The sequence below is a fragment of the Ranitomeya variabilis genome, chromosome 3 (genome assembly GCF_051348905.1).
Source record: "Ranitomeya variabilis isolate aRanVar5 chromosome 3, aRanVar5.hap1, whole genome shotgun sequence".
NCBI lineage: Eukaryota > Metazoa > Chordata > Amphibia > Anura > Dendrobatidae > Ranitomeya > Ranitomeya variabilis.
Genome location: NC_135234.1, coordinates 701,712,355 through 701,730,552, shown reverse-complemented (window position 1 = coordinate 701,730,552; position 18,198 = coordinate 701,712,355). Strand labels below are relative to the sequence as shown.

The window sequence follows — 18,198 nt, the reverse complement described above, 5'->3', positions numbered from 1 at the left end:
GTGCACCGGCCAACTTCAAAAGTGATTGCCGCTGCCTTTGAGAGTTGAGTAAAAAATCGATAGCTGTCTCCGAGACGGCCCTGTGTGTTCAGTGTGGACAGCGCATCATTCGTCTAACTCAGACACTTCTCTATTTATTTCAAGAGAGCACATTATGTCAGGAGGTTTTTAATGACTATATCATAAAAAATGTGACAGTAAAATAAGTAGACTTTGTGTAGACTGAAGTTTTAGACTAGTTGGCAAGTTTTTAGGTTACCTACTAATATTTATATGTCTTAAAAGTATCGAGAAGATTACTTCCGTGCTCCATATGTGGTGGAGCTGAGCAGGAGGCAGGCTGTTCTGTCCAGAGATATTTGCTTCTATCATTTTCTAGGATGTGTACTTCTTAAAGGGAATCTGTCACCAGGATTTTACACCTAATCGGACAGTAGAATAAAGTAGAAACAGAGGCCCTGATTCCGGAAATGTGTCACTTACTGGGCTGCTTAGTGTAGTCTTGATAAAATCACAGTTTTATGAGCAGGAGATTATCACTAAAGGGGTTCTGTATAACCCCAGCCCAACACAGATTGTCAGCTTTCTGTGTACATTGTACATAGGCAGAAGGCAGCCAATCCGTGGTGTGGGCGGGGTTATACAGATCTCAGACTTCAGAGAACTACTAGATTCGCAGCAGATAAAACTGTGATTTTATCAAAATGACATCAAGCAGCCCAGTAAGTGACACATCTATAGAATTAAGGTCTTTGCCCCTGCATGAAGCTGCTCTCAGATGAGGGAGCAAAAACCTAGTGGCAAATTCCCTTTAAATTCAAGTTAGGATGCATTTACATTAGCCGATTATAAGATTATAAGACTGGCCAATTCTGGATAATTGGCAAGTATAAACAGGCTGCCAATCATGGAATGAATGAGTGAAATGCTCATTCCTCAGAGGAAATGATTTTTAAGTTTGATTAAACATAATCATTCTCAGCAGCATATTGTCTTGTGTTAACATGTGCTGCCGAGAGCCATGACAGTATATGTGCAGAGAACAACTGTATCACTGATCGCTCTGTGCACCTCGGCCAGTGTAACCACACCATTAAACACTAGTTGTAAGACATATATTAACAAACTGGAAATGTGATCCGCAAATCATTGTTAATAAATTGTTTGTGTTTATTTTTGCTGGGTAGGAGGTAATTAATTATGTTTTTACTATTTGCGTCTATATATATTTTTTCCAATAAAATGTGTTAAAAGTAGCAAAACACAAAACATTCTGGATTTCGCTTATTTGCTAGAATTTTACCACTTCCCAAAGAACTGTGGGAATGCTTCCTAACCAGAGCTGTCACTATGACTGTCAGTGTGCCGCTCACAGAATACACACTGACATCGCAGGTGCCCGTGTTCAGTTGCTGCTCAGCTGCAGGTATATAACCTGATCAATCCATCTGGTATAGGTAGTGATTTCAGTGACAGCAATATAATATGGAAAGGCTCATATTGCATTATTTATAGAGTTTTCTTACTTTCTAAAATGTCCTAAACTGCTGTTCTCGAACACCGCAAGTCAAAGTGCTCATGATACCAGCAGCATCCATGTGATTTACCCCAAAAACTGTTTCCCAAGCTCCGATCCACACTTGCACCACTAATATTTTGCTATAAAAGTGGCCAACCTCTTTAATGTCATATTAAAACGGCTTCGTACTTGAGCTTCACTTTAATCCCATGCCACCAAGGTCCTCTTTTTCCAAGAGCCATAACTATTTAATCTTTTCATAAACATAGCCATGTGAGCGCTTGTTTTTGCGCAGCAAGCTGGAGTTTTTATTGATACCATTTTGAGGTACATACAACGCTTTGATAGTTTTTTTTATTGCAGCAACTAAAAAAACTGCGATTCTAGAGTTTTATTTCTTTTTTCCTTTTAAGGCATTTACCATACAGGTTAACTCACTTGAAAATTTGATAGATTGGTCTTTTACGAATACAACAGTACCAAATATATTACTATTATTTCCTTATTAACTTTTATTTTCAAGCTGTTATATATGTGTGTGCGTGTGCATATATATATATATAAATATATATATATATACTGTGTATATATGTGTGTATATATATATATATATATATGTATATATATTCATTCATATATATAATTTAAAATTATTTAATTATAATTATTTACTTATATAATTTAATTTATTGCAGTGCTGCAGTTTATTGTGAAATTGATGCTCTCTATAAAGTCCAGCCATAAGGGGACTTGGATGGCAGTAATTGGGGCACTCAGCAGGGTACCATGACAAACAACCGACACCTTGCGATTGTGTTTAGAGGTGCTATAGGAGACGCTTTGGAAACAGTTCATTTACATACCGCTTGACAGTAGTGGTTAAATGGATAAACAGCAGCGATCAGAGCTAGCTCCGGTCGCAGCTGTTACAGGCAAATGCTGGCTGTATAACACATCCGTGATGTAGGTGCGGGTTTGTTATGCACATCGGTAAAGAACATTGAGATTTTCTACATACGATTTTTATGTTCTCATTTCAGGTTTGTATAGATTTCTACTAAGTGCTCTTACACTCTCACACTCCGTAGAACATACTGATAGGTTAATTAGTATTCGCTAATTGCAATATTTTTACAGTGTTTACAGCTATTCGCAACAAGTTTTCTAGTTCTAGAACCTTGTAAGGACGCAGACGTGCACAGTATACAAACTACCAAGCTGTAAAAGGCTGAATTTGGTGTTTAGATTAAGGACTCCATAGTATAAGCGGCTTTGATCTCTGTTAGAGTCCTGATTAGAGGCATTACATTTGCTTTATGGGTTTATTTAACAAGAGAAACATTCAAGTAGAGTGAAATTGGGCACAAAACAGATGAAACGGATAAATGACAAAAGCAAAATTGAGTTAAAAAGTAGCATGATTTCAAACAGAATAAGAGATGATGACTACTCAGTTTCAAAGGTGTGAGCTACATGCAATATTTCCAGGTTTTCTGTCTTTAGTAATTCTCTTTGATCACTTTCTACGAAGAAAGGTTAGAAAAAGAAGACCTCTGGGAAGATATGCTACAAACTTCTAAATTAGTGAAGGAGCTTCCAGCATCACTTGTATATTCTGGGTACGAGGATGTAGAGGAGATAATATTTTTCAGTCTCTGAAGTGCAATGATCAGCAGCAAGAGAAGGAAAGCCAGGAGGCTAAGAAAGATGGACACATACACATAAACGTTTGATAAGCGGTTGGTTGCTGCTGATGATGAAGAATCCGCTGATGTTGACAGAGAGGTAGGGAACAGTTCCAAAAAAGTTCCATTCCCAGTTTCTTCTGGTAAAGTGACTGAAGGACCAAGGCCTGACATTTTGGTTTGGGCAGTGTGGTCCACCTTTTAAAGATCTATGGTGGGATCAATTTATGACATCTTGGAAAACTACTAGTAATATTCCTTTCCGTGAATTGTTTCCAGACTTCTTCAGAAGGTCAATCTGAAATAGATAAGTAAAAGTAATTTCAAAATGCAAAGTAAGCGTTATTAATTGTACTAGTAACTTAAAGAGTTCCTGTCACCAGGACAAAAGTGGGCAGTTTTTGGTCCTACTTTGCATCCACGAGTATCCTATTTTTTAAATTCACAATGTTTCAGAAATTGGCCTTAAATATTTTTTATGTTGCATACATTTTGAGATATTTCAGATTTTCAAAACAATTTGGAGTATTTTCTATTTTTCTCACACTATATTTAATTTTTTTTTAAAATAGTGCAATAACTTCTTGTAACATTTTAACGGGTGATGGCTTCAGTTTGGACTGCGAACATTGAAAGGAAGGATGCACATATCACAGAGCATGTATACAACAGTCAGCAGTAGAAAAAGTTAACATTCTTATGTCTAAGTGTAAATCTCGGTCGAGATGCTTACCCCATAATCATATGAAGAGAATTAAAATCATATATACAGTGTGTACATATATAATATATATAGCGCCATCTTAGTGGAGACAATTTTTTTTCTCTAACAAGATGGTGCCGGCAGCGCTTGCACAGTAGCATCTATCGGATCGCGGATAGATGCTACTTCACAGGCGCAGCTGATGCCATTTTGTGACAGTTTTTTTTAATGAATTAATTTATATCAGCAATAAAACAATTAAATGCATATTATAGATGCGTTCATGTTGCAGCAAAGTAAGCTTGATAAAGAACAACCGTGTCCGAAACGCGTCGCTTGCTCTTGTTCCTGTCCACCACATTTTTTTAAATTGTTTTCTGATGGAATAAAGATTACTCTGAAAATTTTACCAGAAGCTGGAACATTTTTTGTTCTTTTTGCAAGTGATACAGTATACATGATAAGAGAAGACATTATATACTATGAGGTTGTGATAAACAAGATAAAATAAGAGAGTACAGTGTATACTAAGGAATGGAAAATGCATAATAAGGGAGTTTCTTACTGAGGTTTCTGCCGATCGTCCAATGAACAAGAAAAACGCACCACAAGTGATCATCATTCTTCGCTGTGTATTGTTGTTTAATCAAGATTCACACTACTGAGAACTATGGCAGCCTATGTGCACTGAGTGATCTAGATAGCTCAGTGTGCATCATTTACTGCAGTCTGTCTGTGTTAGTAGGCTATTAAACATCAACTGATCAGTAAACGTTCACTGATTAGTGGTCGTTTAGTGCTATTATTTGGTCTGTGTAAAGGGACCCTATACAGTACAGATACAGGATACATTTTTATATCCAGCAAATTACTACTGACATCTTATCTGATTAGAGCTATTGTCAAACTTCATATGAATGACTTAAAGCTGTGTCACTCGGTCACTGCAGAGTTTGCTGCAGTGATCACAGTGCTCGTGAAAAGAAGGTCATGAACAGTCAGGCTGAAAGTGTTGACACTCTTGAAATTGTTCCCGAAAATTTAAGTATTTCTCCCAGAAAATTGCTGCAATTACACATTTTGTTATACGCATATTTATTTCATTTGTGTGCAATGGAGCAATAAAAAAAAATAAAACCGAAAAAACAGCAAACGGACAACATTTCACAACAAAGTGAAAAAATGGGCCGGACAAAATTGTTGGCAAATTGCAAAAATTGTGGGTAAACAACGTTTGTTTCAAGCATGTGATGTTTGTTCAAACTCACCTGTGGCAAGTAACTGGTGTGGGCAATATCAAAATTACACCTGAAACCAGATAAAAAGGGGAAAAGTTGACTCAGTCTTTGCATTGTGTCTCTTTGTGTGCCACACTAAGAATAGAGAACTGAAAGAGGAGAGAATTGTCTGAGGACTTGAGTACCAAAATTGTTGAAAAATATCAACAATCTTAAGGTTACAAGTCCATCTCCAGAGATCTGCATATTTCTTTGTCCACGGTGCACAACCTAATCAAAAAGTTTACAACCCATGGCACTATAACTAATCTTCCTGGACGTGGACAACAGAGAGAAATAGATGAACAGTTGCAACGCAGGATAGTCCAGATGTGAATAAGCAGTGCCAATCGAGTTCCAAAGAAATTCAAGCTGTCCTGCAGGCTCAGGGTGCATCAGTGTCAGCGCAAACAATCCATTGACATTTAAAAGAAATGAATTGCTTTGGCAGGAGACCCAGGAGGACCTCCGTGCTGACAGAGACATAAAAAAGCTAGAATGCAGTTTGCCAAAATTTTTGTGAGTAAGACAAAATCCTTCTGGAAAAGCATCCTGTGGACAAATGAAACCAACATAGAGGTTTTTGGTAAAGCACATCATTCTACTGTTTATCGAAAATGGAATGTGGGCTACAAAGAAAAGAATACAGTGCCTACAGTCAAATATGGTGGAGGTTCAAAGATGTTTTAGGGTTCTTTTGCTGCCTCTGGCAAAAATCACACAGAAATGAATGGAAACAAAGTGCCGGACAGTTCTGATGTGATCAGTAATGAGTCCGGATCTCCATCCCATTGAACACCTGTAGAGAGATCTTAAAATTGCAGTTGGGAGAATGCATCCTTCAAATATGAGAGACCTGAAGCTGAGGTTTCATTAACTATAATTAGACACTTTTCCCCACCCAATAAAAATATAAGTTACGGTAATTATCCACTGTACTCGTTCCCCCAATTCATTACAAGTCACTCTCCTGTGTCCTCAACCCCTCACCATGTTCCTCCCGCTACCCCCAATTCATTAAATTTATAGTCCTCTCCCACAATTCATTATAGTTACATGTCCTTACTGTACTGCCCTAATGAATGGAGGTGTAGATACGGTATGTTCATTTTTTTCCCATAGCCCCTGCTCCAGTAAGGCAGGCATGATTTACCTGCAGATTAACACTTTATCTGCAGTTAAATAATTTTTCTGGAAATTACCTGTTCACTTTAAATTTTAAATCATTTACCTTGGCATAGAGTGAATTTGAAGCTACTTTTCCTACCATTAATTTTATTTTTTTCTTGGCACGCCATTTTGTATTTTAGTTTTTTGTATGCTTTACAACATTTGAAATGTTTATATTTATCAGTTTTGCATACCCTGACATCCTGACAAACAATTCCAGAGTTATTTGTCTTTCATTCCACAGGTCTCTCCGAGTTCACTGACTGCTGAATTTCCTCATTATAGAAAACCTATCTCATTGCTTATTGCCTAAAGGCCAAACTCATCTTTTGTATCAGTTGTCACTCGAGCAAATTAAGTATTCAGCATGAAGGCTCCGTGTGTTCTGTGCATGTGCACAGAATTCTAACCTCTCACTTTACAGTCAGCATAAAATATAACAAATTTACAATATTTGTTGGGATTGGTATATTAGTATGCCTTGCTGCAAAAGGTATTTGCTCACATAGCACAAGGGCAGTAAAAAACATACATAGTAGTAGACACAGGTCTGCATATAATGTTTATCACTCTATAAAGCATGGGATGACACAAGTTTCAGCTATATTAATTATTTTATTAAAATTTCTTTGATCAGACATTTTATAATCTGACACTAACAATAGGGCATATTGACATGTGCCAACTGCAGAAGTTAAACAACTGTCAATCATCTACATGGAAGTCAGTTAAGGGACATTTAAAGGGAATCTGTCAGTAGGATAAACCTTCCTAATCCATTAATATGAGAATGTAGGTCATGGGAAGCTGAATAAAATGATACTTTGATATCTGCAATCCGATGTCTTACTCTAGAGAAATACACATTTTTATTACATGTAAATGAGCTGTTAAGATCTATGGGCTGGACATAGATCTCCCTGAGAATTTGCCTGCAGAACTTCTTTTAAATAAAAGTGTGAGTTACGACTATGAGTTATATAGATCAGGAGAGCAGACTGTCAGTCATTACATGTTTCACACTGGTAAGACCCTGCTTTATTTAAAATAAGCTCTGGCGACAGATTCTCAGGGAGATCTATGTGCGGCCGATAGATCTTAGCAGTTCAGTTACATATTCCAAATGTCGTATTCATATTCTGGAATACGACATTTGGTCATAAATATCAAAGTATCATTCTAAATAGCTTTCTATGACTTTCATGCCCATCTATACGACTGAGGAGGGACAATCCAACTAACAGATCCCCTGTAATGGCTTCTTTAGGCATGTAGACGAATGTTGTATGAGCACAGAACATCATTTTATCAGCAGCACATCTGTACAAAAACTGGGACCCCTATTATTTACACAGGATGATGCATGCTTAAAAATCATTGCACCCGATTAACGAGCATTTTGTTCAACCGATTCGTGGGGTGATTGGCTGGCTGTTTGGATGGGCCGCTAATCAGGAAACATTTATAGGAATTCTCATTTCCAATTATCGGCTCATCTAAATGGGTCTACTGTATATGTAGAAGACCTAAGCTGCATTCATTTTCTAATTCATTATGAAGCTATGCTATTGTAGGAAGATGGACTGGGCCAGTGAAACTTCTCTCATGTCAGTTCCGGAGCTATCGGGGCTGTCACAATTGTTGCCAGGGGGAAAGGTTTCTGACCCGGACAGACCTTTGCACTTGACTGTAGGGGGCGTCTCAGGGATAAAAGGCAGTGTGCACAGGAAAGTGGAACACTTGGCGGGAAGACAGCACGCAGCAGAGTAGGGTGGCTTTATCCCCCCGGCCACCGCCTCTGAACTTAGATGCTTTACGGTGGTGTCAGAGACTGCTTCACACCACGTACGTCAGCCCGGTAATCGAGAACCTCGCCTCTGAGAGCCAGGATATGTTGCTTCCGTCAAAAGCCAGTGCATCAACTTCCTTCAGGAATAGGCCAGAGACTTCACGCGTCTCGTACGGCGTCACCTTGGGACTACAAGTTTGCACCGCCCGGAAACCATCAGACTGATAAGTTTACCAGTTTTATAACCGTTTGTTCTCACTCTGACACTATACCCAGATTTACTCCCCTCGTAACACTTCCTCTCCCTGCGAGGAGTATTCCTTGTAATAAACACTTTAACTCTTGCTCTGCCTCCTGCTCGTCACTGCATCCCACGTTCCTGCTATTCTTACACTATATTAACAGAATTTCTGTTTTCTACGGGATAAGGGTCATAAGTGTTTGATCATGATAGTCCGACTACTGGGACCGCTGCAAGAGTTGACTTTAAAGTCAACCATTTTAATGGAGTGGTGTCCTGAATGTACACTTCCTATTTATTTAAAGTTCGGGAGAAAGAGTAGCACAGTGATAATGATGGGTGATGAGAACGCCATTTAATGGTGAACTCTAAAACCATATTTTTAAAATTGGTGGTGGGGTCTCAGCAGTCGGACACCCTGTCATCACACACCTATCACCTGGTAGCTGGTTATTATCGTGGTCCTACCACTTTAACACTTTATTTGGGTCTGCTTTCCTGAAAATTCTCTACACTTTTAAAGGCATTATATAAAAGTTTCTATGGCAGCACAACAATCCAGAATACAAAACAAGGACCACTGACCAGGTCTCATCAGTGCTAAATGGAAAAAAATATTACTTTATCTATGAAATATAATACAGTTTTAATGAATTTGTATCAATTTTAGTAATAAATACTCCTTATAAAAGCTAATTTTAGCTTGAGGTTCACCAAACAAGCACTATTTTTGCTTCTACACCTTATTACAATGAAGTGAATAATCAACAAGAGAGAACAATTTGGTGTAAATAAACTTAGTAGTAGATCCCCAAAAATTGACCAATCAGAGCAGACAAGTTTTTAAATCAACGTCCAAATCATTGTGCTTACATATTTTCTAGGATCCGGTGAAGTTCTGTCTGACACAGTTAGTAGGGACCACTCTCGGTGGAATTATTTTGAGGGCACCATTTCCACATGATTGAATTTTATCTTTAAAAATATTTTTTGTTGTAATTCTAAGTTTTATGAAGGCAAAAATATAGTGGGCTAACCATACAAATATTATCTATCTAGCAATCTAGCTCCCCTAAGTTAAAGGGAATCTGTCAGTAGGATTTGCTATGTAATACAATAATTAAGCTGTGTCTTGGTATTTGAATAAAATCAGTGTTTTATCAGCAGAAGCTTGCCACTACAGGACTAGTTGACTCTTGTCTCCTAGTCAACTGCTCTGCATAACCCCACAGAATAGCAGCTTTCTGTCAATGCACAGTGTACACAGAAAGCAGCGAATCAGTGGTGTGGGTGGGGTTACATCTGCAGCAGAGAAATCCACTGCCGCCATCAGGGCATTACTGGACTTACTAGAGTATGGGGCCAGGTCAGCAGAAGCAAGAAGGGGGGATTGGTTCGGGCCTCCCTCTTTTTGCTTCTGCTAACCAGACCCCAGGGGCACGATTTGGAAGGTTCAGTAACTGAACATACGTCCTCAGACGCATTTTCAGTTAAAATCTATTGCCGGGCACAAAAGCCACCGGTTTTCTGCTCGGCAATAGTTAACAGCCACCAGCCATTCAAAGGGCGGCAGCTGATGTTGCTGGTGTATGACCGCCACTGCAATGTGCTGGCATGTCCCCACCTCAAATGGATAAGGAAGAGGATGCTGCAGGACCGTGGTCATGTAAGGAGATACTTTACTTGTATGGGGCCAGGATGGGAGATCATTAGTGATGAGCGAGTACACTCGTTGCTCGGGTTTTCCCGAGCACGCTCTGGTGGTCTCCCGAGTATTTATGACTGCTCGGAGATTTAGTTTTCCTTGCGGCAGCTGGATGATTTACGGCTGTTAGCCAGGCTGAATACATGTGGGGGTTGCCTGGTTGCTAGGGAATCCACACATGTAATCAAGCTGTCTAGTAGCAAATCATTTAGCTGCGGCAAGGAAAACTAGAGCAGTCATAAATACTCAGAGACCACCCAAGCGTGCTCTGGAAAACCCGAGCAACGAGTACACTCGCTCATCACTAGAGATCATATGAAGCCTGGGGGCAAGATGGGAGGACATGTGGGGCCTGGGGGCAGGATGGAGACACAAGGGGCCGTGATGGGAGATCACAATGAGTCTAAGGGCAGGATGGAAACACATGGGTCCAGGATGGAAGAACCTATGGGCCTTGGGGCAGGATGGAGATGTATGGGGCCAGGAATGAGGCATATAGGGCCAGGATTGAGACACATGGGGCCAGGAATGAGACACAAGGAAACCAGGGATGAGACACAAGGGGGCCAGGAATGAGACACACAGGGGACCCAAACCATGATACCAGAGTATTTTGTAGTGTGCAGTAATACACAATTTGTGCAGTAATAAACCAAATATATGCAGTAATAAATACATTTTGTGCAGTAATAAAAGTTAAAAGACAACTACCGATACCAAGTTGGAAGCCATAGCCTTTAATACATGGAAACTTGTATAGTATAAGTTACAGTTACAATGACAGAAAACAAGTACAAAGTAATGTAAATAATTGAGGAATAATTATGCAAAATTAACTTGCAACATCCAACAGTATCTTAGAAAGTCTTTTTCTTTGTTTTTGTGGTGTTATCATCCTGTGAGCTGTCTCCTTGATATTTCTCAGCCCAGCTGAATATGCCAGTGAAGTACTCTTGTAACAGCTTTGGACGATCACGGGCACATCGTTCACACTTCTGGAGCCAGTACAGTACTGCTTCCCGAGGATTCCATTCAGTCAGAGGTGTTATAGTGAACAAAGAAATAAAGGATCTTGGTTTCAGTACTCTTTCTGGCACATTTTGTGCTCTTCAAGGAGGTATCTGAGCTCTAGAGCCGCTCCACATCAGCACTGTGAGGCTTAGCCACAAGGATACAACCAAAAAGAGTTACTCAATTTTTGGAGTTGGCTGAAGAGGCAAAATATTTAACTTTTTCTGCAAGTATGTTGCCGCGGTGAATGTCTATATTTGATCTCGATAATCCAAGTCTATTTCTTATAGATCGAGACTACTGCCAATGGTATTAAATAAAGCCTTTATATCTGCTCCCTTGGACAGATCACAAAATGGCTGCATAATGCCAATCATATTTTCATCTAGATAGAAACGGTAACTTAAGGAAGTTATGGAGCCCTCCTTCACTTCCACGAATATGGCGGTTAAGTCCCTCTTATCAGTAACATAGAGATTGTGCCCCTTAGGGTACCGTCTCACATTGGCACTTTGATCGCTACGACGGTACGATCCGTGACGTTCCAGCGATATCCATACGATATCGCTGTGTCTGACACGCAGCAGTGATTAGGGACCCTGCTGAGAATCGTACGTCGTAGCAGATCGTTTGAAACTTTCTTTCGTCGCTGGATCTCCCGCTGTCATCGCTGGATCGGTGTGTGTGGCACCGATCCAACGATGCGTTCGCTTTTAACCAGGGTAAACATTTGGTTACTGTTGTGAACTATACTTCTTGGCTCCCTCTTGTGGTCACTAGTGATTTGGCACTTGGATTGTCTTTTACCAGGTTTGTACTCACCTGCTTCGTTAGGCCTGGGGTGTTGCTATTTAAACTTCCTGGATTCTCAGTCCAGTGCCTGGCATCGTTGTAATCAGTTCATTTCTGTTTGCTCCTGTCTTCAGGTCCTGGTTCTTTGCAAGATAAGCTAAGTCCTGCTTTCTTACTTTTGTTTATTTGCATTGTTCTTATTTTTGTCCAGCTTGTACAAAATGTGATTCCTGATATCGCTGGAAGCTCTAGGGGGCTGATATTCTCCCCCCTCACCGTTAGTCGGTTTGGGGGTTCTTGGATATTCAGCGTGGATATTTTGCAGGGTTTTTTGCTGACCATATAAGTCATCTTACTATCTTCTGCTATTTAGTCAGTGGGCCTCTCTTTGCTAAAATCTAGTTCATTCTTACGTTTGTCTTTTCTTCTTGCCTCACCGTTATTATTTGTTGGGGGCTTGTATTTCTTTGGGGTCTTTTCTCTGGAGGCAAGAGAGGTCTTATTTTCCCTGATAGGGTTAGTTAGTTCTCCGGCTGGCGCGAGACGTCTAGGATCAACGTAGGCACGTTCCCCGGCTACTGTTAGTGTTTGTGCTAGGATCAGCTATATGGTCAGCCTAGTTACCACTTCCCTATGAGCTGGTATTTATGTTTGCAGACTTTGCTTAATCTCTGTGATCCCTTGCCATTGAGATCATAACAGTATGCCAGGCCTAAATAGTTAATGCATTGCAGAAGTGGGATTAAAAGAAAAGGAGTTCTGAGTTTTGTTTTTTTTTCTCCTCTTTCTTCCTTCCCCTTTTTCTCAGAGTGGCTGTGAGCTTGCTGCAGACATGAATGTTCAGACCTTGATTACTAGTGTGGATCAGCTTGCTGCACGAGTGCAGAGCATTCAGGATTTTGTTGTTAGCAGTCCTATGTCTGAGCCTAAGATACTTATTCCTGAGCTGTTCTCTGGAGATCGATTTAAATTTGGGAATTTTAGGAATAATTGTAAATTGTTTCTATCTTTGAAACCTCGTTCGTCTGGGGATTCAGCTCAGCAAGTTAAAATTGTTATCTCCTTTTTGCGTGGCGGCCCTCAGGATTGGGCTTTCTCGTTGGCGCCAGGAGATCCGGCATTGGCGGATGTTGATGCATTTTTTCTGGCGCTCGGATTGCTTTATGAGGAGCCTAATCTTGAAATTCAGGCAGAAAAAGCTCTATTGGCTATCTCTCAGGGCCAGGATGAAGCTGAGGTGTACTGCCAAAAATTTCGGAAATGGTCCGTGCTTACTCAATGGAATGAATGTGCTCTGGCCGCAAATTTCAGAAATGGCCTTTCTGAAGCCATTAAGAATGTGATGGTGGGTTTTACAATTCCTACAAGTCTGAATGATTCTATGGCGCTGGCTATTCAGATTGATCGGCGTTTGCGGGAGCGCAAATCCGCTAATCCTCTCGCGGTGTTGTCTGAACGGACACCTGTCTCAATGCAATGCGACAGAATCCTGACTAGAACCGAACGACAAAATCATAGACGTCAGAATGGGTTGTGTTTTTACTGTGGTGATTCTACACATGTTATATCAGCATGCTCTAAACGCCTAACCAAGGTTATCAGTCCTGTCACCATTGGTAATTTGCAGCCTAAATTTATTTTGTCTGTGACTTTAATTTGTTCATTGTTTTCCTACCCTGTTATGGCATTTGTGGATTCAGGTGCTGCCCTGAGTCTTATGGACTTGTCGTTTGCCAAGCGCTGCGGTTTTGTCCTGGAGCCTTTAAAAATTCCTATTCCTCTCAGAGGAATTGATGCTACGCCACTGGCGGAAAATAAACCGCAGTTTTGGACACAAGTGACCATGTGCATGACTCCTGAACATCGGGAGGTGATTCGTTTTCTTGTTCTGCATAAAATGAATGATTTGGTCGTGTTAGGTCTGCCATGGTTACAGACCCATAATCCTGTTTTGGATTGGAAGGCTATGTCTGTGTCGAGTTGGGGTTGTCAGGGAATTCATTACGATTCTCCGCCGGTGTCTATTGCTACTTCTACTCCTTCAGAGGTTCCTGAGTATTTGTGTGACTATCAGGATGTATTCAGTGAGTCCAGGTCCAGTGATCTTCCTCCTCATAGGGACTGTGACTGCGCTATAGATTTGATTCCTGGCAGTAAATTTAAAGGGACGATTATTTAATTTGTCTGTACCCGAGCATGCCGCGATGCGTTCTTATGTCAAGGAGTCTTTGGAGAAGGGGCATATTCGCCCATCCTCTTCCCCTCTTGGTGCGGGATTCTTTTTTGTGGCCAAGAAAGATGGGTCTTTGAGACCTTGTATAGACTATCAGCTTCTGAATAAAATCACTGTTAAGTTTCAGTATCCTTTGCCACTATTGTCAGACTTGTTTGCTCGGACTAAGGGTGCCAAGTGGTTCACCAAGATAGATCTTCGTGGTGCGTACAACCTTGTGCGCATTAGGCAGGGAGATGAATGGAAAACTGCATTCAATACGCCCGAAGGTCATTTTGAATACTTGGTGATGCCCTTTGGGCTCTCTAATGCTCCTTCAGTGTTTCAGTCCTTTATGCATGATATCTTCCGGAAGTATCTGGATAAATTTATGATTGTTTATCTGGATGATATTCTGGTTTTCTCGGATGATTGGGATTCTCATGTAAAGTAGGTCAGGATGGTGTTTCAGGTTTTGCGTGATAATGCTTTGTTTGTGAAGGGCTCAAAGTGTCTCTTTGGAGTGCAGAAGGTTTCCTTTTTGGGTTTTATTTTCTCCCCTTCTGCTGTGGAGACGGACCCAGTCAAGGTCCGAGCTATTCATGATTGGACTCAGCCCACGTCTGTTAAGAGTCTTCAGAAGTTCTTGGGGTTTGCTAATTTCTACCGTCGCTTTATCGCTAATTTTTCTAGCGTTGTTAAACCTTTGACGGATATGACCAAGAAAGGTTCTGATGTGGCTAATTGGGACCCTGCAGCCGTGGAGGCCTTCCAGGAGCTGGAGCGCCGGTTTACTTCGGCGCCTGTTTTGTGCCAGCCTGATGTCTCACTTCCCTTTCAGGTTGAAGTGGATGCTTCTGAGATCGGTGCTGGGGCTGTTTTGTCGCAGAGAGGCTCTGGTTGCTCTGTGATGAGACCATGTGCCTTTTTCTCTAGGAAGTTTTCGCCTGCTGAGCGGAACTATGATGTTGGTAATCGGGAGTTGTTGGCCATGAAGTGGGCATTTGAGGAGTGGCGTCATTGGCTCGAGGGTGCTAAGCATCGTGTGGTGGTCTTGACTGATCACAAAAATCTGATGTATCTCGAGTCTGCTAAGCGCCTGAATCCTAGACAGGCTCGTTGGTCATTGTTTTTCTCTGGTTTTGACTTTGTGGTCTCGTACCTGCCTGGTTCGAAGAATGTTAAGGCTGATGCTCTTTCTAGGAGCTTTGTGCCTGACTCTCCTGGAGTCTCGGAGCCAGCTGGTATTCTTAAAGAGGGAGTAATCGTGTCGGCCATATCTCCTGATTTGCGACGTGTGTTGCAGAGATTTCAGGCTGGTAGACCTGACTCTTGTCCACCCGACAGACTGTTTGTTCCTGATAAATGGACCAGCAAAGTCATTTCCGAGGTTCATTCCTCGGTGTTGGCAGGGCATCCGGGAATTTTTGGTACCCGAGATTTGGTGGCTAGGTCCTTTTGGTGGCCTTCCTTGTCACGGGATGTGCGGTCATTTGTGCAGTCCTGTGGGACTTGTGCTCGGGCTAAGCCTTGTTATTCTCGTGCTAGCGGGTTGCTTCTGCCCTTGCCCGTCCCGAAGAGGCCTTGGACACACATTTCCATGGATTTCATTTCTGATCTTCCGGTGTCTCAAGGAATGTCTGTCATCTGGGTGGTGTGTGATCGTTTTTCCAAGATGGTCCATTTGGTACCCTTGCCTAAGTTGCCTTCCTCTTCCGATCTGGTTCCTTTGTTTTTTCAGAATGTGGTTCGTTTGCACGGCATTCCGGAGATTATCGTGTCCGACAGAGGATCCCAGTTTGTGTCCAGATTCTGGCGATCTTTTTGTGCTAAAATGGGCATTGATTTGTCGTTTTCATCTGCCTTCCATCCTCAGACTAATGGTCAAACGGAGCGAACTAATCAGACACTGGAGGCTTATTTGAGATGTTTTGTTTCTGCGGACCAGGATGATTGGGTGACCTTCTTGCCATTGGCGGAGTTTGCCCTTAATAATCGGGCTAGTTCCGCTACTTTGGTTTCGCCATTCTTCTGCAACTCTGGTTTTCATCCTCGTTTCTCCTCGAGTCATGTTGAGTCTTCACAGTTGTCACAGGAGAAGGCTCAGCGTTTTGCCAACCGCCGCCGCGGTGTGGGCCCCCGACTTCGTGTTGGGGATTTGGTTTGGTTGTCTTCTCGGTATGTCCCTCTGAAGGTTTCCTCTCCTAAGTTTAAGCCTCGCTTTATTGGTCCTTATAAAATTTTGGAAGTTCTTAACCCGGTTTCTTTTCGTTTGGATCTTCCGGTGTCGTTTGCCATTCACAACGTGTTCCATAGGTCTTTGTTGCAGCGGTATATTGTGCCTGTGGTTCCTGCTGTTGAGCCTCCTGCTCCGGTGTTGGTTGAGGGCGAGTTGGAGTACGTGGTAGAGAAGATCTTGGATTCTCGTCTTTCTAGACGGAGGCTTCAGTATTTGGTCAAATGGAAGGGCTATGGTCAGGAGGATAATTCCTGGGTGGCCGCCTCTGATGTTCATGCGGCCGATTTGGTTCGTGCCTTCCACGCTGCTCATCCTGGTCGCCCTGGTGGTCTTGGTGAGGGTTCGGTGACCCCTCCTTAAAGGGGGGGTACTGTTGTGAACTATACTTCTTGGCTCCCTCTTGTGGTCACTAGTGATTTGGCACTTGGATTGTCTTTTACCAGGTTTGTACTCACCTGCTTCGTTAGGCCTGGGGTGTTGCTATTTAAACTTCCTGGATTCTCAGTCCAGTGCCTGGCATCGTTGTAATCAGTTCATTTCTGTTTGCTCCTGTCTTCAGGTCCTGGTTCTTTGCAAGATAAGCTAAGTCCTGCTTTCTTACTTTTGTTTATTTGCATTGTTCTTATTTTTGTCCAGCTTGTACAAAATGTGATTCCTGATATCGCTGGAAGCTCTAGGGGGCTGATATTCTCCCCCCTCACCGTTAGTCGGTTTGGGGGTTCTTGGATATTCAGCGTGGATATTTTGCAGGGTTTTTTGCTGACCATATAAGTCATCTTACTATCTTCTGCTATTTAGTCAGTGGGCCTCTCTTTGCTAAAATCTAGTTCATTCTTACGTTTGTCTTTTCTTCTTGCCTCACCGTTATTATTTGTTGGGGGCTTGTATTTCTTTGGGGTCTTTTCTCTGGAGGCAAGAGAGGTCTTATTTTCCCTGATGGGGTTAGTTAGTTCTCCGGCTGGCACGAGACGTCTAGGATCAACGTAGGCACGTTCCAAGGCTACTGTTAGTGTTTGTGCTAGGATCAACTATATGGTCAGCCTAGTTACCACTTCCCTATGAGCTGGTATTTATGTTTGCAGACTTTGCTTAATCTCTGTGATCCCTTGCCATTGAGATCATAACAGGTTACTAAGTGCAGGGCCGCGCTTAGTAACCCGATGTTTACCCTGGTTACCATCATAAATGTAAAAAAAAACAAACAGTACATACTTACATTCTGGTGTCCGTCAGGTCCCTGGCCGTCTGCTTCCCGCACTGACTGTGAGCGCCGGCCGTAAAGTGAAAACAGAGCACAGCGGTGACGTCACCGCTCTGCTTTGGCCGGCGCTTACACAGGATGCAGGAGGAGTGCAGGGAAGCGGACGCCGGGCACCGGAATGTGAGTATGTGTTTTTTTTATTTTACGTTTACGCTGGTAACCAGGGTAAACATTGGGTTACTAAGCGTGGCCCTGCACTTAGTAACCCGATGTTTACCCTGGTTACCCGGGGACTTCGGCATCGTTGGTCGCTGGAGAGCTGTCTGTGTGACAGCTCCCCAGCGACCACACAATGACTTACCAACGATCACGGCCAGGTCGTATCGCTGGTCGTGATCGTTGGTAAATCGTTTTGTGTAACGGTACCCTTACTTCTTTTTGGTTGTGATGTTCCGGAGCCAGATCAGGAAGTCAGATCAACACCGTTCAGCTGTCTCAAATCACATGGGAGTACAGTAATGCTTTCTGCGAGTTTCGATATCCAACCTCCCAAGATGGGATCTTCAAGCAAAGATTATATTTTTGACTTCACAGATTCAGTCAATCTAGCCATGTCAACAATATTGGCAGAATTTGACTGAAGTGCTTTCTGAT

General features: G+C 41.9%; 1 protein-coding gene across 1 annotated transcript in view; it reads right to left on the bottom strand.

Annotated features, from left to right (window-relative positions):
- Positions 1-2,147: 2,147 nt before the first annotated feature.
- SERTM1 (serine rich and transmembrane domain containing 1) overlaps positions 2,148-18,198 on the bottom strand; it is a 73,267-nt gene continuing 57,216 nt past the window's right edge. Inside the window, exon 2 of the mRNA XM_077299820.1 lies at positions 2,148-3,502. Within this exon, the coding sequence (XP_077155935.1) occupies positions 3,043-3,378 (336 nt within the window). The 5' untranslated portion in view covers positions 3,379-3,502 and the 3' untranslated portion in view covers positions 2,148-3,042. The remainder of the gene's footprint in view (positions 3,503-18,198) is intronic.